This window comes from Balaenoptera physalus (genome assembly GCF_965194825.1).
Source record: "Balaenoptera physalus genome assembly, chromosome: 6".
Lineage (NCBI taxonomy): Eukaryota > Metazoa > Chordata > Mammalia > Artiodactyla > Balaenopteridae > Balaenoptera > Balaenoptera physalus.
This window is the reverse complement of record NC_138885.1, coordinates 71,099,314-71,125,465: the sequence shown is the minus strand read 5'-3', so window position 1 is coordinate 71,125,465 and position 26,152 is coordinate 71,099,314. Positions and strand designations below refer to the sequence as shown.

The 26,152-nt window shown below is 36.9% G+C and overlaps 2 protein-coding genes across 3 annotated transcripts in view; one reads left to right on the top strand and one right to left on the bottom strand.

Moving 5' to 3' along the window:
• Nucleotides 1-202: 202 nt before the first annotated feature.
• Nucleotides 203-15,339, bottom strand: RBM45 (RNA binding motif protein 45). 2 transcript variants are annotated; one of them, XM_082466757.1, is made up of 9 exons: nucleotides 14,866-15,339; nucleotides 10,731-10,853; nucleotides 8,718-8,844; nucleotides 6,437-6,556; nucleotides 5,456-5,644; nucleotides 2,565-2,694; nucleotides 2,305-2,389; nucleotides 1,943-2,106; nucleotides 203-403 (listed from the first exon to the last, which is right to left on the bottom strand). In XM_082466757.1, the coding sequence occupies exons 1-9, from the start codon at nucleotides 15,163-15,165 to the stop codon at nucleotides 211-213; spliced, it is 1,431 nt and encodes a 476-aa protein (XP_082322883.1). In that variant the 5' UTR covers nucleotides 15,166-15,339; the 3' UTR covers nucleotides 203-210. The 2 variants fall into 2 exon arrangements, with proteins under 2 accessions (XP_082322883.1, XP_082322884.1); XM_082466758.1 differs by having other exon boundaries at nucleotides 5,456-5,635; nucleotides 6,434-6,556; nucleotides 14,866-15,337.
• A 6,768-nt stretch (nucleotides 15,340-22,107) lies between these two features.
• Nucleotides 22,108-26,152, top strand: part of LOC309663224 (cytochrome c 2) — a 38,507-nt gene continuing 34,462 nt past the window's right edge. Inside the window, exon 1 of the mRNA XM_082466847.1 lies at nucleotides 22,108-22,959. Coding sequence (XP_082322973.1) covers nucleotides 22,590-22,959 — 370 coding nt within the window. The 5' untranslated portion in view covers nucleotides 22,108-22,589. The remainder of the gene's footprint in view (nucleotides 22,960-26,152) is intronic.

The following is a 26,152-nucleotide window of genomic DNA, read 5'->3' as shown; positions in this document are numbered from 1 at the left end:
TTCTCCCAGTAAACATCAAAAACATTTTTTAAGTTTAAAAAGTTCAAGTTTAAAAAATATACTGTAAAATTATCAGCAAACTTTTAAGCCACAGTGCTTTTAACCAACAACTTGTAAATCCTTAAAAAGAAACTCTATACATATTCCTTTCGTTACACTATTTAGCCAATGTGTTTTAGAATTTAGATTAAAAAGAGCATACCTCAAGAATCAGTAAGTTCTTTGTCGTTTGTTAGATTCTTCTCTTGGGGAGTCTGCCAGCATAACTTTAAGTCTGACTCCATTCAGGATCTTTCCATGTAAAGTAGTAATGGCATCATTAGCACTTATTCTATCTGCATACTTGGCATACCCCACATTTTTTCCTGACACAAGGTAAACTTCGATCAGGTTACCAAAACGACTGAAACAAAGTAAAAAAAAGATCAACTGAAATTGGTAAGTACAGATGCTCAGATCTAAAAGTTGGGGTCCATTCTGGACTCCTTTTTTCACTCCTTCCCCCACGTCCAATCTCTAATAATGTCAATCTTCCTTCTTAAACATTTCCTGTATCAGTCAGTTTCGCCTCATTATCACTCAGATCTCTTTCCTCATTCTCACCATCATTATCTTTTTCTTAGTTTACTCTAATACCTTCGTCACTAGTTTACCTGCCCCCTGGGTTTATCCTTCTCCAATCTATTTTCTATCCTGTCTACTGAGTGATCTTTCTAAAACACAAATATGATCATTTCCTCCCTAAAAGTCCCTTCAGCTGCTCTTCATGCCTCCAGGGTAAGGACAAACTCCCTAACATAGCTTGTGGGCCCTTCTTGACTTGGGTCCTTGTCCTCTGCATCTTCATCTTCCCTCAGTCTCTCAAATCCCATATTCCAACAACCTCCTTCCACGTTCTCTCTGGCAGGTATAACCACCCACATGCCCAGCTTTCTTCCCTGGTTAAATTATTTTTATCCTCCAGGCCTCCACTATACCTTGCTTCTTTCAAGAAGTCTTCTCTGAGTTTCTAAGGCGGGTGCCCCTCCTATGTATTTCACAGCCTGAATACTCCTTTTCACAACACCAACCTCTCTAGGTTGTAATTTCCTATTCCCTTATCTGTCTCCTACATGAGATTAGTTCTAAGAGGACAAGAACTATTTTATCTTGTTTATGTAATATAATTGTTTGTTTACACAATGTCTCTGGCACTTAGCACAGTGACTGCCTGGTACAGAGGAGAGGTTCAAAAAATAAACGAAATAAATTGGTTAAATAAAAATCAAAATACTTGAACCACATCACTGATATTTTGTGAAGTTCTTTAACAAGCTTTCTATCTATCTTTTAAATAAATTCGCTAACATTGTTGTACGGCAAATAGGAAAAAGACCAAAAAGAAAAAGTTAAGGTTAAAGAAGTTACATGAAAAACAAACAAGAGTCTTCCCCCTTTTTACACTTATTTTATATACGTGTACACACACACACACACACACACATTCTTCCTTACAATCAAGTAATTGTTTACTCAATGTAGTTATATAATCCTTAAGGGTCCAATAGAGTGTTGACAAAATAGAAGATGCTTAATAAACACTGTTCAGTTGAATTCTAGAGGACAGGTCTATACAGATGTACCTTCTATTAAGAAACAAATGATTTTTTCATTCTATGTATGCAACTTTTCAAAACAATACTCCATGTTTTATGTCTTCAAAACAAAATAAAAGGAAATTCTGTGTGGGGACTTATGACATGTAAATAACAAAGAAGAGAAGGAAATAATTATATATTTTAAAAGGTGATATAAATAAGAACTTTTTTAAACCACAGAACGAATCATCTGTACCTGAAATGTACTGGACACAGGAAGCTTCAAGAGTGCAAGACTGCTTAAATGACTGGTTTAAATAAATTATATTATTTTAAAATGTAACTCTGTGGAATTGAAATCTTACCAGAATATATCCTCTAGTACATCTAAAGGTAAAGGATGTGGATTAAACACGATAAAAAGTCTTTCTTTCACAGGAGTTTCAGGAGGGGCTTTTTTTTTGCATGATGGAAGTACAACATCTGTCTGGATTTGAGGCAGCTGTGATCCAGAACTTCCTCCAAATTGCTGTTGAAGAATTAGGTTCAAAACAAAAAAAAAAAGAAAAACTGCACTTTAGGGATTTTTAAGTCAAGAGCTAAAGAGATGTGTATCATGGCACCTTTGTGGTCTTTTACTATATCTCTGAAAATTTTCTTACACAGGTAATAAACAAAGGCCACATTTATTTATACTACTGTGAAGGTTAAATTCTTACCTACTTACCAGAAATTGCTGCTGACTTGGGTTATTCCACACCATTGATGCAAGCTGTGCAGCTACCATCTGCGTTGCCATTTTTCTAAGGAGACTGGAGATAAGAACTGGTAATTTACTGAAAACTAGAAATATTCAGTCTCTAAACAGTAACTTCTTTTGTGTGACTTCCTCACCTGAGAGGTCAACTGTTTTCTATTTTTATTCTCCAAGTCATATCACATATACCCAAAGCTTGGCTTTAGGCTAGCTCCTGGAATGGTACTTACTCTGTTGCATTACTCCCATCATCAATGAAGGAAACACCTATCCGATTCCCAGGAGGATACTGAAATCCATGTAACTTGTATTTTGCATAAATAGCAGATGCTACATTAAAATACTGAACCACTCCATGACCTAAAACAAAGCAGAGAATATACAGGAATTAGAAAAAAAGCAGATTCAGTATCTAAAGTTTGTGTTGCCATAAGAATGAAACAACAGAGAAAAACACTAATATCACACAACTAGTAAATATATAATCAAATGTGTCAGAAAACAAAGTTCTCTTATACATGTGTTCAACAGCTGTGTTCCTATAAAACAAAGTATAAACCAGATGTTGGTAAAAATATGAACATGATATTTAAAAAAAAAATGGTATCATTAGCTTAAGTTCTGTCCAATGAATTTAATTTTAAGATCTTGGCTTTTCTTATATGACAGAGATACACCTAAAAGCCAACCAGTTTTTCTTAAAATTTTCATTCTTTGAAATATACTTTGAAATTCTAAAATTTTCCCTATCATAGTGAGTAAGAAATGAAATGAGAAGTGATATATGAAAAGAATATATAGTCATCTTGGCTAGCTGAAGTGGTAGACAGAGAAAAAGTGATATATGTAGTAAAACCAAAAAGCAGGGGAACAGAGGGTTTCGGATCAAAAGTCACATATTTCACATTCCTTTGAAGCCCTTTTAGCTAAGGGGATAGATTTCAATTCAGGAAGGTGATGCTACAGGGGGGGAAAATTTTATAAAGGAGACCTTACATGGCAAGTCCAGGAGCTTGTAACACACCAAAAGGTTTTCACAATACATTTATACTATAACTCACTTTGGGAAAAACAATGTTTTAATTTAATGTTCCTCTCTAAATCTAAGCATCTCAACATTTTAATGAAACTGAAACTCAGAAGCAAATGAACATATAAAACTAATTCAAATAGGATTCTAACTATATGATACCTCTATTAATAAAAAGGTGTTCCAATGATACACATATTTATCAGACACATCCAACCAGAGAAACAATAGAGAAGGTAAAGGAACAAATACATTTCAAAGGACCAGATAAAAAGGAAAGAAAATACAAAACAAATATAATTACATATGAATATAATAACAGATATGCCAAAACCCACAAAATGTGTGCCTCAGAGTCACAACAAAGAATGACAGCAGGTACTTCCCTAGTGGCCCAGTGGGTAAGGCTCTGAGCTCCCAATGCAGGGGGCCCAGGTTCGATCCCTGCTCTGGGAACCTGCATGCATGCTGCAGCTACGAGTCTGCATGCCACAACTAAGAAGTCCACAAGCTTCAACTAAAAAAGATCCCGCATGCTGCAATTAAAAAAGATCCCACATGCTGCAACAAAGATCCTGCATGCCACAAGTAAGACCCAGAGCAGCCAAAATAAAAATAAATAAATTAATAGTAAAAAAAAAAAAAAGATAGCATAAGACTGGGTTAAAGTTGGAGATGGTACAAAGTAGGTCAATGACTTTTTAGTGGGTCCTGCTAAAAGACCAGTGCTGGGTAGAGTAATATTGATTATGTGGGAGTGTCTGTATAAAGGGTGTGGACACTCTAGGCCAGTCAGCCTATATAATCTGACTCATCTATTTCCCCTCAACATCCATAAAAAGACACCCTAAAATGACTAAATCAAGTATATCTATAGTACTGGAAGAGATGCCAATATGATTTCTCTATACCACCCCTCACCTCCAATTCTTTAAAAACTAACAAACTGAGTGCCTATTATGTGCCAGGACTTGCAGTAGATACTTTATATATATTATTTCTAATTCTTATCTAACCCTGGCATAGAAGGTACTAATAATCCCATTTTACAGATGAGTAAAGAGAGACTAGATAGAATAAGCAATTTGCTAAGGTCTTACAACTATGTGTCATTGTTGGGATTTGCACCACTCGTTGGCTGCAAAATGGAATGCTAACCTTTTCCCATTACACCACTAGGGCATTTTAAAAAAGCCTTAAAAAAATCAAAAGGCTTACAAGAATACAAAGATGGATTAACCTAACACTAGATAATAGGTTTAATCAATGAACCAGTTACCAAGTTCAAATGGCTAGCATTAGAGTCTTGCTTCTATTAAGAGTGGGGAGAAGCAGAGAGAGAAGTAGGGCAATTAAAATGCTTGAAATGAAGGGAAGGAGTTCTCTTCTGAGGTACAGAGTTTAAGAAAAGAGACTTAGGGAAGAGGAGAAAACTTTAAGGGTTTTATCACTTTGCCCAGCATTAATGAGAAGTACAGAAAGAGACCTTATTCTAAGGTATTTTTGTTGTACAACTGGAAACAGAGAATGCTCTATTTTATGGGCGTTAAAACAGTTTAAAAAAAATAAATGACTCTATAAAGTAGATATATTCCCAGGGATTTGTTTATTGAGGTATCACTATATTTGAAAGTTTAAGGTAGAGAAAAAAGAAAAAAAAAACTGTTATACAAACAGTATCTGACATAAAAAGTGCCATTGGAACAAATGAACTTATTTACAAAACAGAAGTAGAGTCACAGATGTAGAAAACAAACTTATGGTTACCAGGGGGAAAAGGTGGGGGGAAGGATAAATTGGGAGATTGGGATTGACATATATACACTACTATCTATAAAAACTGATAAGGACCTACTGTATAGCACAGGGAACTGAACTCAATACTCTGTAACGACCTATACGGGAAAAGAATCTAGAAAAGAGTGGATATATGTATATATATAACTGATTCATTTTACTGTACAGCAGAGAGTAACACAACCTTGTAAATCAACTATACTCTAATAAAAATTAAAAAGAAAAAGTGCCACTGGAGAAAAGCCAGTTTAACAAAACACAGTATATTTAAAAATAATACAGACATTATTTTACCATAATTAGAATACGGATCTCGTTGAACTTCACAGTATTCCAACCCTGGTACTATATCAAAAATGCTGAAAAGCTGCTCTTCAGTGAAAGGAACTCTTGATACAACTGACAGGCGTTTGGAGATGGCTTCCTGGCCTCTGTTGTCATTCTTGTCAAAACTTGAAAATTCAGATTGTTGTTCTCCAACAATATAAAACAAAAAGCAAATCTTTAAATTTCTGTACATTCAAAGAGTCATTTAACATTTTAGATACTAGAAAATAAATGAACTGTCATTAAGTCCTCTGCATTGAACAAAGGCACTGTCTTTTGTAATATGCTCTTGGTCATCAGCACTATCAGGAGAGACAAGGACAAGAAAACAGACAACTCTCCCGATTTCCCTGCCTTGATACAGAAATATAAGCAGAAATGTGTAGTCTAATTTCACAGGAATAGGTTTACTATGCAAAACTGCAAAATATGGCAAGTGTTTCACCTAAAGGGAAGTTTATGCCAAATAACATTTACAGGTCTTACTTTCATGACTCATTTTCCCCCTTTTCTAACTTCTACTTTTGTCATTCCTCTCCTTTCTCTAGCCCTAATTTTAAGGCAGCAGTAATTTAGGGATAAAATTTTAGGATTCATACTGAGGGGATAACTGTATATGTCTTTCATATTTCTTGGTCAGCTGCATACAAGCAGCAGCTCACCCCCCCAAAATGGCTGTGTAACACTGCCACTGACATAGTGTAACACTTAGATAATGCATAACTAACCATAAAAAACTATAATTGGAAATAAGTTAAACAAAATAAGCGTTAAATAATGACATTAGGTGTCATGACCAACTTCTTGAAAGAAAAAAAAAAACCTATAAATTCTTTTATTCACTATGTGAACTTCAGACTGCTGATAAAAGAGTATTAAAAAAAACCCCTCCAAATCAGATTGCATACACTACTTATGCCATTAAAGTAAAGATAGCCCACTTACCAAATGGAAACATATTCACTCTAGGTTCATGTCCCAAAGTCTCCTGCCTCATATTACTATAATAATCTTGTTCTGAGGATTCAGATGCTTTATTTTTAGGTTCAGCCAAGATTGCCCTAAAACCTGAAAAAGAGAATCCATAAATTTCAAATTTTATAGCAAATTTAACACACCTACAAATATACTTGATTGCTAGTGCTTGACTTAGTTTTATAATTGTATAAAACAAAATCTACACAAACAACCATCTCCACCAGACCTACCTACTTCTTTGCTTTTTGAAAGATGGCAAGGAGTAAATGAGAAACAGCAAGAATCCCAAATTATGGGTCAATGTAGACATGAAAGATCAGCAATTCTATTCTATCCTTTCCAGTCTCCCTCTACTACAGATGACATCATCATTCATTCTCAGGCTTTCCAACATCAAAATCCAATAGTGCTTCTTCACACCCAACTGTCATCAAGATTCTTCCTTTGAAATATACCTAGAAGATGTTATCTTTCACTCCAACTTCCCTGCCTCTGTTTTAAAATTAGATTCTCGTCAATTAATTACAACCCTTCAACTGATCGCTTTGCCTCTGCATAAGAGTTTTAACTAGGGGTCCAACGATGAGCTTCAAAAGGTGGGAAGGTTTCATGAACCCTCTGAAACTTTAAACATAATGCTTATTCGTATGTGCACATGGGCATATTTCAAGGCAGAAGGTTCACAGCTTTCATCATATTATTCAGTGGTTCCAAAAAGGATAAAATGAGCCTCTTTGAATTCTTCCTCTGGAAATACACTCTTGATACTGTGGTTAGATCAACTGTGCTGAAACAGTTTTTGTTATTTTTCTCCTTTTAAAACAATCTACAAGGGATTTTCTAATGTGGACTAAGCTTGAACTCTTCATCACCTCCCGTGTACGGTTCCAACGTACCTAGATTACTTTGTCCCTGTTTCTCAACAGGAATACCAAGCTTTACTCAGATTGTTGCCTTCATGCTATTAAGCAAAGACATTTATTTCTAGCTCTGTGTCTTTACTAACATTGCTCTCATCTTCTGTCCTGCCTACTCTACACCAGTTGCAAATCCTACCTCCAGATGTATTCCCATGCTCATTTGGTGCACTTGTTTTTCACCATTGATAGGCTATATCACACACTTCTGAACATTTTCTCATTTGGCAAATTTTTATTGAGTCTACTATAAATGGCAGTATCTTTGCTAGAGATCTCAATAAATCTTAACTGAGTACTACTCAACTGAGTACACTACTATATTGAGTACTACTAACAGCAGTACTAGGTCCTTGGGGTGACAGCAACAGATAAATAAGACATAGAGCTTTAAAAACTCTATTACTCCTTAACTATTTTTTGCCTGTTAGATCTTGGCTACCCAATACAGCTGTCAATTCCTTAAATGCCAGCGTTGCTATATATTCCATTTGTATCCCTCTACTTATATTGATGAGTGTACCATAGGTACTCAGTTAATGTTGGTTGATTGAGAAATTTAGAAGGATCTGAGAGAAAATTTTGGTGTATACCTTAGGGTTATCTAAGAGTTCTACTGATTAACAATAATTATTTTCAGTATGTATCTATTTTTATAATATCCTGAAACCCACTAATTGAATCATTCTATATCTTATTTCTAAGGGTCAATATAACTAGAAGTATGACAACAAAGAATATTTTCCTTGGCCTCTTTAGAATTCTTATTCTTCAGAATGTACACCAGCAACTGCAGAAGATCCGAATAATGTCACTCTACCTTGAAATTAACCCAATGTGTATTTACTTCCCAATGCTAGCAAACCTTGAAAATCCTATCCTTATTATTTATATGTTTGTTAGTATAGCTAATTCTATTTAGGGTTTAGGTCAAATATAAACAAATATTACAGAATACTTGAATTTCTTTAAAATATAAAGAATAAATATTTTTAAAAAACCCCAACCTGAAAGGGTTGGTCAATATTTTTAATACTTAAAATTCTAAATAATTTAATAAACCCCAAAAACCTGTAGAAATAATAACCAAAGCAGGACAACAGCATTTTCACTGAGTTAATGCAGTTGCTCATATTTTTCAAGATAGTGCCTCAATGAAAGCCTAATCACAGCCCCCAAATTATTTTCATCTTAGGACTATATATATTTAAACTCCCATTGCTGAGACTAAATTAGCAGGTATGGCTATTAGCACAAACCAGTATTAGATTATAATTAGAATAATTCGAATTTTTTCAAATGTCTATTACAATGATAAATGAACACATCCTTACTTCGATCACAGTTTTCTATTGCTTGGGCAGCCTGTGATGGTTTTAAGTATCGAACATAGCCCAAGCCTTTACTTTCTCCAGTTACTTTATTCTTAATAATGCTGCAATACTCGATATCTCCATACACCTATGAGAGTTAAAAGAAATGATCTTAGAGGAGTCAAAATTAATAACTGAACAGATTTCAGAACTAACTTAAAATTTACTTGTTCTTCTTGCTTCCAAAAAAAGAAATCAGAATTTATAGCTACTTTTAATAATGGAATAAAAATGTCACAAACTAATGAGGCACTAGAAAAATAACCATAATGATGATAAAACCAAATAACATAACCAAAATAATGATACTTTTTATTTACTGAGCATTTGCTTTACGTATATCACTTTATTGTTATAACAGCCCTTCAAGGATATATATATTATACTGCTTATTTCACAGACAAGGAAGCTGGGCCTTAGAGAAATCAAATAACTTGCCAAAGTCATGGAGGGAGAGCAAAAATTTGTACATGGTCTGGAAAGCTCCAAAGTCTTGCTCAGTGTTGGTTAAGAGCAGAGGCTCTGAAACTGAACCTTCTTTATTCTAATCTTGGTTCAGCCACTTATTAACTGGGCAGTTGCCTATCTCCTTAGCTGTTAAATGGGGCCTATCTCCTTAGCTGTTAAATGGGGCTAACAGCTGTACCTACCTCATAGGGTTGTTTTAAGGTTTAAAAGAGCAAGTACACCTAAAGTGCACATAGAGGGTCTGGGACATAGTCAGCACTCAGTAAATATTAGCTATAATTATTTATCTGCCTTCTAACAGGAACATAAATGATTGTGTATACTTCTGAAGGAGTGCCTCTTGAAGTACATTTTTAAAATACATTGGTTCACGCAGAAAGTTAATACTCCATGTGAGAAATATGTGGTAAATGTTTACTTTTAATGTTGGAAGAAATACGGGATATAAATTCTGTTTATTATTAATCTTATAAAATTTTCATGTAACCGATTAGTAACTTAACTACTATATATGTATTTAAAAATGCCATATTTGTTCACTCAGAGAAAGATAAAAGTTTATAAGTATATAAGGTAAAAACTTTATTCTTACTATTGGAGGAAGTATGGAATATATATATATTTGGTATTTGTTATTTTTCAAGTATTTTATTCAATCCTCAGTTGGGGTAGGATAGAGGAAGTTTGAAAATTACTTTTTACTACTTGTTTTCTTTCTTGCTTGTTGTCCACGTGATTCAGTACTGGGAAGATTAGTAGAAAAAGAATAAAAAATTACAACTCAAGACAATTTAAAAATTGCTTTTTAATAGTTTTTGTGAAAGTGTATCACTGCTCATAAAAGTCAATGGCTAAAAAGAAATTTTAAATTGTCTCCAAATTTCATTGACTACAATCTAGCTATAGTTCAGAGTTGTAGGTAGTTTTTTTTTTTTTCCTTTAAATATAATTCCTTCAGAGGCCTAATTTTAAAACAAAAACTATAGAGGATAAGTCTTTCTGTGAATAAGTACATCAAAATGCCACACAGACTTGTAACAAATGCGAGATAACACAGTTCACACACTCAGGCTTGCCTGCCCCATCTCTCCATGAGAGGCAATAGAGAGGAGTGCTAAGAGGGTGCTTTGAAAATTTCAAGACCAAGAGCGGGCTCTGGATTCAGACACCCTCGGCATAAATCTTGGCTCCACCACCTACTAGGTATGAGACCTTACTTAAAACTCTGAGCTTTATACTTCATTTTCCTGAATCTGTATTTTCATTAAAGGGGGGGAAAAACACCATCATCAATATTTTCCAGGTTTTATACATTTTTAAAAAGTTAACTTATTTTAGTTTTAATATTTAATAACTAGATTGAAATAGATGACTTAAAAATAGTTATTTAATTCTCCACCACCAATCTAATGATCTAACTCAAACAAAACAAGATTTAGTAATTGTACAACCAATGTAAGATTTTAAGTTACCAAGAACGCTAGCTGATTAGAAAATGTTAAGTACCTTAAATTTTTCCCGTAGATCTTCTTCTGTGTAGGACTTTGGTATCATAACAAATATTCTTGTAAGTTCTTCATCCTCAACATCTCGGTGACTTCCAGATGATCTGGACTGAGCAATGAAAACCTAAGAAACAAACAAAACCCAAAGAATAATGTGGAAATATCAGTCAACTGTTTTCCTACTCCTTAAGAATACTTACTTCATTATTAGTATGGGATTCATGTTAGGTTAAATGCAATGTAATAGGGTCTTATCAAAAAACATTTTGTTAAAGCAATCTTTATTGCAATGACTTTTTATGAGATAACACTGATCTTTGCACTTTTTTTTTCCGAATTTTTTTTCCTTTGTATTTTTTTTACCAAGAGCAATAGTCAGTGCACTGAAAGAGAGCAACAGTCAGTGCAATAGTCAGTGCACTGAAAGAGAACGTGTACTCTGCACTTGTTGGGTAGTGTTCAATAAATGCCAATTATATAGTTGATTAATAGTGTTATTAAAATGTCATATCCTTACTGATTTTGTCTACTTTTTCTATCAGAGACTAAGAGGAGTGCAAAAATCTGATTATGAATTTATCTCTCCTTTTAGTTCTATTAATAATGCTTCATGTATTTTGAAGCTCTATTATTGGTTACATAAACATCTGGAATTGTTATGTACTCTTTGATTGATATTTTTATTTTTAGGAAATTATTCTTGTTAATACTCTTCCTGTTGAAGACCATTTTGTCTGATATCACACCAGCTTTTTCTATCCTTTTACTTTCAACCGCTTTGTATCTTTATACTTAAAAGTGCATCTCTTGTAAACAGTATTTAGTTTGGCCTTTTTTAAAAAAATCCTGACAATCCCTGCTTTTTAATAGGAGTGTTTAGCCAATTTATGTTTAATTTAATATTGATACAGTTGGGTTTAAGTCTAGATGGTCGTATTTTTAATTGTTTGCTTTCTAATATTAATCCTTAAAAAAAGGTAACATAACCATATTCTGGATCATCTCAGTTACCACCTGAATGACTTATGTGAGCAAGAAAATGCACAGAATGGACTGAGGCTCTATTTTTCTATTAGTAATTTAGTTTTATTGATATATTATCTGTGACATTAGATTATTACCTAGAATTTAATTTGCTTTGTGGTATTGCTTTTATTTAATTCATAAAATTGCTTTGGTTTTATATTATTCCAGAGGAATGTAAAATCTTTAACTATGATAGTGGATTTGTTCCTAGAGCTACAAGCATAAGAATTTTAATGGCTACTCTTATTTTTTATAACTTGTAGAAATGTAATAAAAATAATGTAAATCACCAGACAGGGCCCTTGAGTATTTTTTTCCTTTCTTCTTCTTCTTTGTCTTTAAAGGGGGGCTGTATACCATTCAGTATGAGAAAACCTGAACCTATGGAATTCCAGAGGAGAAGGCAGCAACTAAAGGGACAAAGAATTTATAGAGCCACGGGATTTTAGAAATATTGAAAAAGAGGGTCATTATGTTTGCTTGGAAAACAGCTGTCACAGAGGTGTAGAACCTTGCTTACAAGATACAGCTGGAGATACACCCTTAGATAGCATCTACTTCCAGTTATTCCTTTGATAAACTTATACCACATGCCAAGCACTGTATAAGGTATTAGTAGTAGAGTATTAAGTAACACAGAAATGGCTCACTAGAAAGTTAGTCCAGTGCATGTATCAGTAATGGATGGTCAATAGGGAAATACAAATAGGGAACCTTTAAGTACGGGAAGACACTAGGAGAAAAAAAAGAGTTTCAAGTAAGATTTGTGATTGGAGGTGCCATCAGATCACAAATTTCTAAATTTTATAAGATTGAAGCATTTCAAATTTCTGATAAAGATGACAATATCTAAGTAGAAAACATGTATAATAATCAACCACCTACTGGATGATTTCTCCTGAGATTTTATGTTCACAGACTATGGGCTCTAAATCCTTGCAAAGCTAAGAACTAAGATTTTTCTCTTGTTTTCTAGGTTTACCCTTTTCCTCAAGATAATGTAGCTGATCACTCACAGAATGAGTCTCACTTGGACAGTCTTTTCTGGCTGTAGGCCTGGTATTAAAATTTTCTTATTTGTCTTGCAGGGCCTTTGGAACGTTGCAAAAGCAAAGTACATGAGAAACACTGAAGGTGAATTAATTTAACTGGAAATACTTCAAAACAAAACAAAACAAAAAACCCCACTACATTCCAGCAGAAGACAGCCCAAGTTGAAGCTGCTGAAGAATGAATTTAGACTGTCTAGCTAAGGCACTAGTGCAACAACCCTCTGGCTGAAACTGAGTGGACAAAAATGTGAAAAACAAAATTTAAGCTTTAATTATCTTTGGGAATCATTTAATTTCTCTGTGGTGAAAAGGGGGGGATACATTTTAGTGCTGGAACTTTTACTTCTCTTATAGGAATTTAATGAAGGCAAGGGGGGGGGGTCTATAGGTTTCAAATTTGGGGCATTTTGGGGAGTTTCCAAGAAGACCTCTGTGGTTATACTATATTCAAAGTAAAAAAATCCTCCCTGCTAAGATCATAATTGGAAGGAGATGAAAATTATCAACCTAGTGTAGGAGCCAACAAACTTCAGCTTCCTGTTTTTCTACAGCCCATGATCTAAGAATTGCTTCTACATTTTTAGAGGGTTGTTAAAAAACAAAAAGAATGTGTGACAGACTGTGTATGACTCACAAAGCCTAAAATATTTACTGACCCTTTATAGACAAAGTTTGCCACCCCCTGATCTAGTGTATACTGTGGCCTTACACTTAATTTCACTGATGATCTGTCCTGACTCAGAGGGTTTGGGAGGCGGGAGGAGAGGGAATGTCTATTGTCTAATGTGTTGTTGGTGTATTCTTAGGCTCCTCTCTTTTTTGCAAGGAAGGCCTACAGAGACTGCTACTATGGATAAACAAAAAAGATGTACTGAGGGCTTCCCTTGTACCAGCTCTGTGCTAAAAGGATAGATTAAGTCAAATAACCCTCAAAATCACCCTTCCTGCCCTGTGTCAGTATATTAATTTTACAGACAAGTTAAGTGTGGAAACTTAATATAAATACCACCAGAATTAATTAAGAGTATTCAAAGAGGCATTTAATATTAATACAATTACACTGCCATCACAATGATTTGGCTCTTCTTAAGGCAGTTTACCTTGGTCTGCTTTCAGAGAAAAGTGACAGTAGCAAAACCTCGATATCAATACCTTCACAAGGAGGGTTTATTTAAAATAATTTGTAAAGATTACAAAAGTGTGATGAATATGCAATAGTAGCAGTTTTAATCAACTGCATTTAAAAATTATATACATTCAGGGCTTCCCTGGTGGTGCAGTGGTTGAGAATCCGCCTGCCAATGCAGGGGACACGGGTTCGTGCCCCGGTCCGGGAAGATCCCACATGCCGCGGAGCAACTAGGACCGTGAGCCACAACTACTGAGCCTGCGCGTCTGGAGCCTGTGCTCCGCAACAAGAGAGGCCGCGACAGTGAGAGGCCCGCGCACCGCGATGAAGAGTGGCCCCCGCTCGCCGCAACTAGAGAAAGCCCTCGCACAGAAACGAAGACCCAACACAGCCATAAATAAATAAATAAACAAATATATTTATATATTTAAAAAATTATATACATGCATACTTTGGTACTGGGAAAATGGCTAACAAGGGAGGGCCACAGTTACATGTACTTTTATCAAGTCTTTAAGCATCTTACCTACCTGAGAAAAAGCAAAGTTACTTGTTTTTATACACGGTAAACCGCGAGGTCTGAGAGAGGAGGATCAGAGAAGTCCTCAAAGTAGGTCAGGGTCGGAGCTGGGCAGTGGATTAGCGACGGCGGGGGTGCGGGGCGGTCCGCCCACCGCAGCTCTGCAGCCCGAGTAGCCGCAGATGCCTGGTCCGACCCGGGAGCGGACGTTCTCTCTGCATCCCCCCGCACCCCAGTGCAGACCTGCCGGCAGGCCGTCCGCAAGACCACTCTCTGCAACGCCGTCCTCCCCTCCCCTCCCCCCACCCCGAAACGCCAGGTGCTGCCCAGTCCGCCCCCGCGAGCGGATGTACCACCCCTACCGCAGCCTGACACCGCCCCCGGGGGCACCCCGACCCGGCCCCCGCACCTTGATGGGCTTGGTGTCGCTGGGGCTGAGGCACTGGCCGTGCATCTCCTCCATGGCCCTGCAGGCCTGCGAGCTGCGGGCAAACTTGACGAATGCGATGCCCTTGGACTCTTTGGTGTGCTTGTCCCGCACCACCCAGATGTCTTGGATCTCCCCGAAGGGCGAGAAGCGCTCCCTCAGCACCGACTCGGGCGTGTACTTGCTGATCACCAAGAAGATGCGGCTGTTCGGCGGCTCGTCCAGGCTGTCCACGCCCGGGCGGAAGCCTCCGCCGCTCGCACAGCTCCCCGCTTCGTCCATGGTGCTCCACCCCGGCGCGGGAGCCAGGCCCGCACCCCTTTACTCCTCCTCGCTCCCGCGTACCCACCACTGCCTCAGCTGCCCACCCAGTCGTTCCCAGCCTCGCGTCCGCTTCCGGAAGACGGAAGGGTCTGGGGCCCGGCGCAGGCCGGCCACGCAGGGTGCCGGCTTTGGGGTCGGGGAGCTGCAGCGCCCCCTAGCGGCCCGGGGGAGCCTGCCGCAGTCCACGGCGCCAATCCCGCGGAGCCAAGGCCCACGCACCAGGTGTGTGATCCTGGTTCCCTGTTGCTAGAAGTGTCTGGTGCGCGGGCTTTCCCGTCGCTGGCTCTACCCCACTCCTAAAGCCCATGGTGTCTTCCCCCAACCTTGCCACCGTGGTGGTAAGCTCACTAGGACAGCTCTATAGGACGTAGTTAAAACTGTTCGGTCTTAGAGCTGATCATCCAACTCCAGCCTCATTGTTGAGAAAACTGAGATGAGGAATTGGGGCCCATGGAGTAGCAAAAGGTAATAGAAAAACAAACAACAGAGCCCGAACCAGAAACAACTCCATCTTCTGATCTACTCAACTCCCAGAAGCAACCGTGGGAGGTTTGAGGGCAGAAAGAATGCAACACGCAGCTGTGGAACTAGGAGAAATCCTAAGGTACAAGCAAAGTGGGAAATCTGTACTGACTTCTAAGGCTTGTTGTTAATGGGCCTTGAGGAGAGGTCGGCATAAAACTGGCAGAAATCCAGAAACAAGGCAGTGGCCCTGGAATGAAGTGAAAGGAACAAATCAGAAAATGGTTCAGGAGCAGAGCTTCTTAAATGTTCAAGTCCAGGGTTACTATGAATGAAAATAGGTAAATACTGTTCATTGGGTGCCAACCGTAAGCCAGGCTCTGTGCAAGGAGCTATACGTACAATGCAGAAATGGAAGGACATGATGCCTGCCCTCAGAGAGTTTTTTTTCTACTGTGGAAGTCTTACATGAAAATATATAATGCAAAGTAATATCAGATTGTGTTAAATGCTTTTGCCACTGAATTGTGTGAGCTTGGACAAATTACCTCATGCTTCCAGCTTCAGTTTCCTCAACTGTAAAGTAGAAATAATATTACCTACTAAATAGCATAGTTGTCAAGCTTAATTAATTCCTCCATTCTATTCAGCCAGAAATGTTTTTGACTGTCTACTATGTGTTGGGCACTGTGCTATACCCAAGTGATATGTGTTAAACAAAATGATCACTCTCCTTGTCTCATGAAGTTAATAGATTGGGCTTGTCTAGTTAGGATTATTTGAGATAACATATATGGAGCTAATAGCTTAGTGATCAAATGAGATAATATGCAAACAATGCACGATGGAGATTAATTTTCTTATTCCATTTCACTATGGTGTCCACTCCCCCACTCTTGATATTGTATAGTTGTATGATGGCAACTGAGAGTTAGGGATTCTGGGTTCTCACTCAGGCTTTAGCACAAAATTGTGGCAATTTCTCCTTGCATTACGGTCCACATCTGTAAAATGAGGGCTCTGTTTACCCTGGAGCTTAGCAAGTTAAGGAAGTATCTTAACTTTCCACTTCTCTTTATCTTACCCAGACCAATAAAAGTGAATGAAAACAATGTGGTAATGTAATAATTTTATTGATGTGATGAAAGTGCAGATTCTAGCAATACTATTTTCCACCAGTGCCATCTAGTGGAAAATGTATAATTTTCTTAAACTGCACTTACTGGGAAATTTCTATCCTTAGTAGAACAAGATTACTGACTGGTATCCTGAAAATTTTAGAGCAGTTAATTTTATTTTAGAAGGGATAAAAGATCGGATAAAACAAAACCAGAATCAGAAATATTGGGTAATGCTGAGAAAGCAAACTCTCTTTACCATTTAATCATGTGAAATACCACATATTCAATGAAAATAAGAAATTTACTTATAAGTTACTAAATTATAGTAAATATGTTTTTCTTTGACTTGTCTATTTATTTTAAACAGATTTACTAAGATATAATTCAAATATCACATAATTCACCCATTTAAAGTGTTCATTTAAATGGTTTTTAGTATTCACAGAGTTGTGCAACCATCACAATTGTAGAACATTTTCATCACTCAATAATGACAGATTTGTCATGTTTCAAATCATATAAAATCACATTTGAACATGAATCACATGTAACTAAAACAGCTGAAAATTCTGAGATTTGAAAGAATGAATATTAATTTGTCTTATATTAGAGAAAAGATATGCTGGGCCTTTGCAGATTAAATTAAATAAAACACATAGCCTATAATGCACAGTTATTAGAATGATAAACACATTAGAATAATAGACACTGAATTTCACATGAAATTCAGATTTCCTTTGAAATTTTTTCTTCTGAAGTTCTTATTAATTTTTTTTTAAAAAACAAGAGATTATATTGTAACTTATTTTTGAAATGCAAGGATAAAATAGTAAATTCTTGTCATCGTTTTCCAAAATTTCTCCAAACTATGATCTAATTACAATGAGGCTTATTGGTTATTGAGATTAGTCATCATACATTACATTTAATTAAGTAAAAATGTTTTGCCTTATTTGCAAATTTTTACTAGATTTTACCACTGATACTTGTTGGTGATCAATTAGTAACTTTCAGATTGTTCTGTAGGAATATGGTCCAGAGTATCCATTTTTTTCCCATCCTGTAAGGCTACTGACTACTGATAATGTATGCAAGCACTTAGCACTTAGCACTTAGCTTGTGGTAGCTACTCAATAAATAGTAGTCTCCTTTTATTTCTTGAGTTTGCATGTCTTTGAGTTTGAGAATAATATTTAACACCAGATTTTTGTTTTCCCTTTTGATTCAATTTGATGACATACATCTTTTAAATATGTAGCTCACAGGACAGAACACATAGGTACCACTAGGAGTAGTTTCATTCAAGCATCTGGTAATTGCGGCTATTAAAATTAAAATAAAATTAATTAAAATTAAAAAAAATTCAATTAGTCGCATCAGTCACACCTCACAGGCTCAAAGTTACTTGCGGCTAGTAGACAGTGTCTACGCTGAGTATTTCCATCATGGCAGAAAGTTGTATTGGACAGCGCTCCAGAGAACAAGAATATGGGTAAATCTCACACTTACCTATTACACAAAATTTAATAAATTATTTTAATATTCCTATTTCTCTGCTACAGCCTTACCACTCACATCTCACTGAATTAATTATGTAACCACAGGTAAACTACTTTTCCTTCTCACGTTTTCCTAAACACGACTTTGACTTTCTTACCTGTCTGCCTTCAATACCCTCGTCTTCTTATAGCTTTCCCAGTCCTCTCCTTTATATCTCCCTCCCTCGCTCATTCTCTCTGTTTCTATTCATACTCTATTCTGCTCTTTTGGCGATTAACAAGTAGCTTGCAACCTCGCTGTCCGTTCTTGTATTATTGCACTTTTTATGTAGCTCATTTATAATGATTTAACTTTTAATGTACTTAAATCTTGCCCCAGCTGGCTTATAACTCATAGAAAATTGGAGCTTCAGGTCAGTGTTTGTCCTTACAAGTTGCTTGGCACCGTGTCTTGCCCACAGAATTAGTTGCCTTATTCTTTTACTGACGTGATTTGACTCCCGCAAATACTAACGGACCATTCATAAAACGTTGAATTCCTACTTCAAGCAAGAGCTGGTACATATTGTGAATATACATAGATAATTTAACTCTTCAGTTAGGTAAAAGTGAAACAAACAAAGCCGGACCCTCACTGTCACATTTAGACTCGTTCAGTGACGGCTCGGCAGCGCGAGGCTTTAAGCCCCTGCGAGAATTGCGATTCCGTGGGATTTGAGAGCCAATCAGCGGTGCCGATGGAGCTCCGCCTGCCACTGGCTGGCGTCCGCCGGAAGCACATGCAGGCCCGGTCTTTCAGTGCGGCCTTCGAGGCGCTGCAGCCGGCCGACCGCCGGACTTGAACTTGGGGCGCACACTTTGGCCAAGCCGCCGCACAGCTGACGTTAAAGGTTCTCTGGGGAAGCGGAGGACGGAGCCGCTGGCCCTGTGGTAAGTATGGGCCTAGCTAGGAGGGGGTGAGCCGGGCCCTCATGTGATCTGAGCACTGGTTATGGGCCACGATGCAATTTGGGCCTGGGTTCACTCAGAGAGGAGGATCCAACCGTTTGGTTAGTAAGAAGCTCGCCTTAGCCCCAGCCAGGTGGGGCCTGGGTATCCCTAAAAGTGCTACAGAACACAGTTTCTAGAGAGGGACCTCTCTGCAGCCTTTCTAATTTATGAGTGGGACTGATTTTGAGTCGAGCCTTCAGCCCATGTTGGCAGAAGTCAGCCTCCAAATGGAGGTGGTGGCATGGAGGAGTCCAGATTGGGAGTTTGGAAAGCTGGATACTTGTTCCAGTTCAGAGGTTCAAACACAGCAGATTAGAAAGGGGAAAGGCTATAGACACCTGTGTGTGTGGGGGGGGGGGCGGGGGCGGGGGGATGTGTGTTCATAGACGTCAAGTGATTCACCCAGGGTCACATCTTTGTTATGCACTCCAGTGCAGTACTTTTTTCCATTGCAACATGCAGAATCCCACTTAATTTTTTGAAGTCTGTGTAGTATTCATCTTTAAAATATTCTAGTGAGCTTCCCTTTCCTCTTCACTTCAATTATTTGGGTTTTGTAAACTTCGAAAGCTTTAAGGGTGTCTTGATTGTTCTTACCACATTCCTCTTTTTATGGGCAAAGTTAGAAATGACAATGGTATGTACCAGTATTAAAAAGTTTTTCACTTACTCCTCTTTAAGTACTGTCACTCAGTTTAGCATCTGCAGTGTGTCAGACATTATGTTCAACACAGGGTTGCCTAGATCACTTTTAGAAGGGAATTGTTAAAATTGAAAGTCTAGGATTATATATTTAAACCTCTCACTTTTCACCGTCTCTCTCTACTTCTTACCAACTTGTGACTTTAAACAAGCAACTTAACCCCTGTGGGCTTCATTTTCCTCATCTGTAAAAATAGAGATATTAATAGTATCTATCTCACATGGCTGGTGTGAGGATTAAATACATTAATAATATATAAAGGGCTTATACTATGCCTGGCACGTAGTAAGCATGTGAAATTGTTTGCTACTCTTAGCCTGGTCTGTTTAGCTTTAGAATTATTTCGTTTTTGGATGAGTGATCATTCTCATACCAGATGTCATATCTTTGCCTATTTCAGTGAGATATTTCTTCTTAATTACTAAATACTAGTAGAGTGCCAAATGATTATAAGACAAAGTGAATTCCCTTGATATCCTTCCTAGTCTTCCTGCCCCCTCCCTTGCTGCCATTGCTGCATCTACTGGTTTTAATGCACTTTGAAGAGGGGTCGTAGATACTTGCACAGCAGTGATTAAATATGGCAGCAGTGAGTGTTTTAATTGTGTTAAATACTGGTAGTTTGAACAGTGACAATGTATCAATGTATTTTCTTATAACTGACTTGCATGTAAAATCTATGTGAGTAAAGAAATTTGTTTTGTCCTTTTTTTAAAAAAGTCTAGTTTCCTGAATTACCAGTAAAATTTAATTGGTATAAGAATCAATCTGATCTTTCTGCTTTATATAAAAATTGGAAAGAAAGGTTCTTTAGTTAGTACTGAGATGACATTTTGTTTTTATATTATACAACTTTATTGTTATAGTGAATGCATTTTGCTAAAAGGCCATACATTTGTTTTTGTGACTGAAGTTTTCCTCTCTATGGCCCTTGTTCAAAGGCTCAATGAATTCTGTACTTGTACAGAGAGTTGGTAAAACTCACACAGGCAGAAATTATTGAAGTTTGGAATTTTAAAGTAAGCTTCTCTTGGATAAAGTGTGTTTTCTTGCTTCCCTTTTTATCAGACCTAAAACACTGATTAACAGCTGAGTTGTTTTGGATACTGCCCAAAGGAAACTTCTGTCTTCCCTTTAAGTGTATTATTGACAGTGATTTGGGTTTCCACATAGATTTTAAAAAGTTAGGAAGATACTAATTTTGCAAGTTACTGTATATGAAGTACTAGCCTCTCTCTGAGTAATAGTTACTTTAGTTAAACAATACTGTTTTTCAGTATTGTCAGAATAACGCAAACATTTTCTAGTTCTCGGTTGAGTTTTGAAGGTAAAAATATGCTTAGAACTGTACTGTCAAGAATTAGGTATTTTCATTATTTCTGTAACAGTAACTCTTATGTGGAATCCATCCCCATTGCCACCTCCCCAGCAACCATTCTTTAAAGAATGGAAACTGCAGGAAAACAAAACCCAGGTACTGCATTCATTAGCATTTCAAACTACATTTTTTTCAATAAGTTAAAATTATTTTAGTTTTTATATCATTTTAGATGGAAGAGGCATTTATTTAGGTACATAACAGAATTTTTGGCAGTCATTTTTTAAAATTGTTTTTTATCATTTGTAAGAATTCTTTCTTTCTTTCTTTCTTTCTTTTTAAAAATTTATTTTTGGCTGCATTGGGTCTTCATTGCTGTGCGTGGGCTTTCTCTAGTTGCAGTGAGTGGGGGCTACTCCTCGTTGTGGTACGAGGGCATCTCTTTGTGGTGGCTTCCCTTGTTGCGGATCCTGGGCTCTAGGCGTGCGGGCTTCAGTAGTTGTGGCATGTGGGCTCAGTAGTTGAGGCACGCGGGCTCTAGGGCACACAGGCTTCAGTTGTTGTGGTGCGCGGGCTCAGTAGTTGTGGCTCGTGAGCTCTAGAGTGCGGGCTCAGTAGTTGTGGTGCACGGGCTTAGTTGCTCCGCAACATGTGGGATCTTCCGGACCAGGAATCAGACCCGTGTCCCCTGTGTTGGCAGGCGGATTCTTAACCACTGCGCCACCAGGGAAGCCCCGAGTTTTTGGCAGTCTTACCAAAATATCTTTAGGCAGAATTTATTGTGTATATCTATCACTGTGTAATAAAACCTTCCTTACTTAGAACCGTATATTTTCTACTACATGTACTAATGCTGACTGAACTCAGTAATGTTTGATGGTTTTTAGGTAATGCTTGATTTAGTCTGGTAGATTTGTTTACAGCTGAGAGTGTAAGGTAAATAGGAAATTATGTATTACATGTAGCTTTCTGTGGCCTCATTTCTGTAAGGTATTTTATAGTTTTGTCTATTATTGCAGGCATGTAAATAATCATCATAAATATCATATTTAATCACCTTTCCAATTTGTTATGTGATTATTTTTAAGTAAGGGAATACCAATTTAGACATATATGCTTCACATCATTGTTCGTACCTCTACTTTTTGGAAGTGAAAAGAAAAATAGAATATTGTTGACTTAGGTAAATTACTGTAATTGTTTGAAGGCTGAAGGAAAACCAGGCTTATACCAACAGCAGTTTCTGAAGTAGCAATGGCTAGAAATTCAAAATAAACCTGATAAGTGAGATGATTCTTTATAAAATTGGATGCTATAATATGTTTGTGTTTTTGAGCACTCAGAATTTAAAGCATGTCTGCTTTAAATTATATTTTGGTTTAATATCATTAGTATTCACTTCAGTCAAAGTGATGAAATTCCTTTTTATCCAGCCTTGCAAATCTGATATTTTCTTTGGTCTGTGGTTTAATGTTTCATTGCAGAACAAAATGGCAAATGCTGAGGCAGGCAAGAAGATCTTTGTTCAAAAATGTGCTCAGTGCCACACAGTGGAAAAAGGTGGAAAACACAAGACTGGTCCAAACCTCTGGGGCCTTTTTGGCAGAAAAACAGGACAAGCACCAGGATTTTCTTATACCGATGCAAACAAAAACAAAGGTAAAAACTAGGCAATTGTTGGAGAGAACCAGAAGCTTTGTAGCAAAGAAGAAGGCACAGGATTTGATATAATAATTTCCTAATTTGCAGAATTAAAAATGAAATCCACATGTTTATATTATGGAAATATTGATTTATGTCATAAGATCTGTGTTTAGATAACTGGTCATCTTTTTTTTTATAAATTTATTTATTTATTCTTGGCTGCATTGGGTCTTCGTTTCTGTGCGAGGGCTTTCTCTAGTTGCAGCGAGCGGGGGCCACTCTTCATTGCGGTGCGCGGGCCTCTCACTATCGCGGCCTCTCTTGTTGCGGAGCACAGGCTCCAGACGCGCAGGCTCAGTACTTGTGGCTCATGGGCCCAGTTGCTCCGCGGCATGTGGAATCTTCCCAGACCAGGGCTCGAACCCGTGTCCCCTGCATTGGCAGGCAGACTCTCAACCACTGCACCACCAGGGAAGCGCCTGGTCATCTTTTTGATCAGAGAAATTAGCAATCCTCTGTGGCATAAATTTTTTGCCTATACAAGGAACTTCATTTTATGCAATACATATATCTTGAAAAAGCATGAGCTAAATTTAAAAAAATCAAATCATGTTTTAATGGCATAATGGCAATTTTTTATTTGTAGTAGTGATTCTTAGCAGGGTGTGGGGAATGTTATATAGTTTGAAAAAGTATATTCAATCATTTCTTTGTTGGTGGAAAGTGTGTAGATGACAGTTAATTTTAGGATTGAAATTCAAAATGGTTGCAAAAGACTGTAATATCTTTGCAAAGCAATTTATTACTCTTGGAGATATCTATGTCTCTATATATTTACGTATATAATTAGCATTCACTTAAAATAGGGTGCAACTCTATTTTTTAAGCTGTTCTTGGTGTACAGAATGGACTTGAGGACAGGGTGGGTGGGGAAGGGTAAGATGGGATGAAGTGAGAGAGTGGCATGGACATATATACACTACCAAATGTAAAATAGATAGCTAGTGGGAAGCAGCTGCATAGCACAGAGAGATCAGCTCGGTGCTTTGTTACCACGTAGAGGGGTGGGATAGGGAGGGTGGGAGGGAGACGCAAGAGGGAGGAGATATGGGGATATATGCATACATATAGCTGATTCACTTTGTTGTATAGCAGTAACTAACACAACATTGTAAAGCAATTATACTCCAATAAAGATGTAAAATTAAAAAAAAAAATTGTTCTTGGTATCTCAGCATTTCTTACAGGCCCAAATTTCAGATCACTACTACACCACTGTTTGGAAAGGTTTTTATTTTATGTTGTTTTGTTTTATTGTATTTTATTTATTTTTCTTTCTATTTTTCTAATTGAGATGAAATTCACATAACATACAATTAGCCATTTTAAAGTGTAAAATTCACTAACATTTAGTGTATTCACAGTGTTGTACAATCACCACCTCTCCTTAGTTTCAGAACTTTTTCATTATCCCAGAAGAATCCCTGTACCCATTAACTAATCACTTTCCATATCCTCCTACCCCCATCCTTTGGTAACCACTTACCTGCTGTCTCTATGGATTTGTCTACTCCAGATATTTCATATAAAGGGAATCATGTAATACATGATCTTTTATGTCTAGCTTCTTTTGCTTAGCATATTTTCAAGATTCATTGAAGTTGAAGCATGTATCAGTACTTCATTCCTTTTTTATGGCTGAATACTATTCCATTGTATGTATATATCACAATTTGTTTATCCATTCATCAGTTGATAGACATTTGGATTGTTTCCACCTTTTACCTATTGTGAATAGAGCTACTATGAACATTTGTGAAAAAGCGTTTAAGTCCCTGTTTTCAGTTACTTTAGATCTGTACCTCTAGGAGTGGAATTGCTAGGTCAGTTAACTACGTTTAACTTTTTGAGGAAAGGTCAGATTGTTTTCCAAAGTGGCTGCACCATTTTACTTTTCCATCAGCAATGTAGGAGGATTCTTATTTCTCTGTATAGTCACCAACACTTGTTCTTTTCTTTTCTTTCTTTTTTTTTAAATTGCCATCCTAGTGGGTATGAAGTGGTACCTGGTGAGTTTGCTTTGTATTTCCTTAATGATGCATAATACTGAGCATTGTTTCATGTGCTTGTTGGCCATTTGTATATTTTCTTTGGAAAAATGTCTGTTTATATTCTCTCCCCATTTTTTATTTGGGTTGTTTGCCTCTGTTGTCAAGTTGTAAGATTTTTTATGTATTCTGGACACTAAACCCTTATCAAATAAGTGACTTGCAAATATTTTCTCTTATTCTGTAGATTGTCTTCATTTTTTAAAATAATGTCTTTTGATGAACAGTGATTTTTAATTTGTATGAAGTCCATTTATCTATTTTTGTTGTTGATGTTGCTTGTGTTTGGGTGTAAAATCTAAGAATCTATCATGAAATCTAAGGTCATAAAGATTTACCCTATGTTTTCTTCTAATAGTTTTATAGTTTTATCTCATATTGATACTGAGGTCACTGACCTACTTTTAATTAAAATTAATTATCATTAATTTTTTATATAGAGTGAGGTAGTGGTCCAACTTCATTCTTTTGCATGTGGTTATCTAGTTTTCCTAGCACCATTTGTTGAAGAGATTCTTTTACAGTTGAATGGTTAAAAATCATTTTACAGCCTTGTTGAAAATCAATTGGCCATATGTGTTAGGGTTTACTTCTGGACTTTCAATTCTCTTCCATTTGTCTGTACATCTATTCTTATACTAGTGCTACACTGTTTTGATTACTGTAGCTTTGTAGTAAATTTTGAAATTGGGAAGGATGAGCCCTCCAACTGTGTTTTTATTTTTCAGTATTGTTTTGGCTCTTCAGGGCCCTTTGCAGTTCCATGAGTTTGAAGATCACCTTTTCCATTTCTGCAAAAAAGGCCTATGGAATTTTGATAGAGATTGCATTGTATCTGAAGATTGCTTTGGGGAGTATTGCCATTTTAACACTATTAATGTTACATTCTGTGAACATGGGATACCTTTCCTATTATTTAGGTCTTCTTAAATTTAGCAGTATTTCGTAATTTGCAGTGTGCAAGTCTTTCACCTCCTTGATTAAATTTATTCCTACCTATTTTATTCTTTTAGGTACTATTATTAATAGAATTGTTTTTAAAATTTCCTTTTCAGATTGTTCACTGCTTGTGTGTAGAAACAGCTGATCTTTGTATGTTG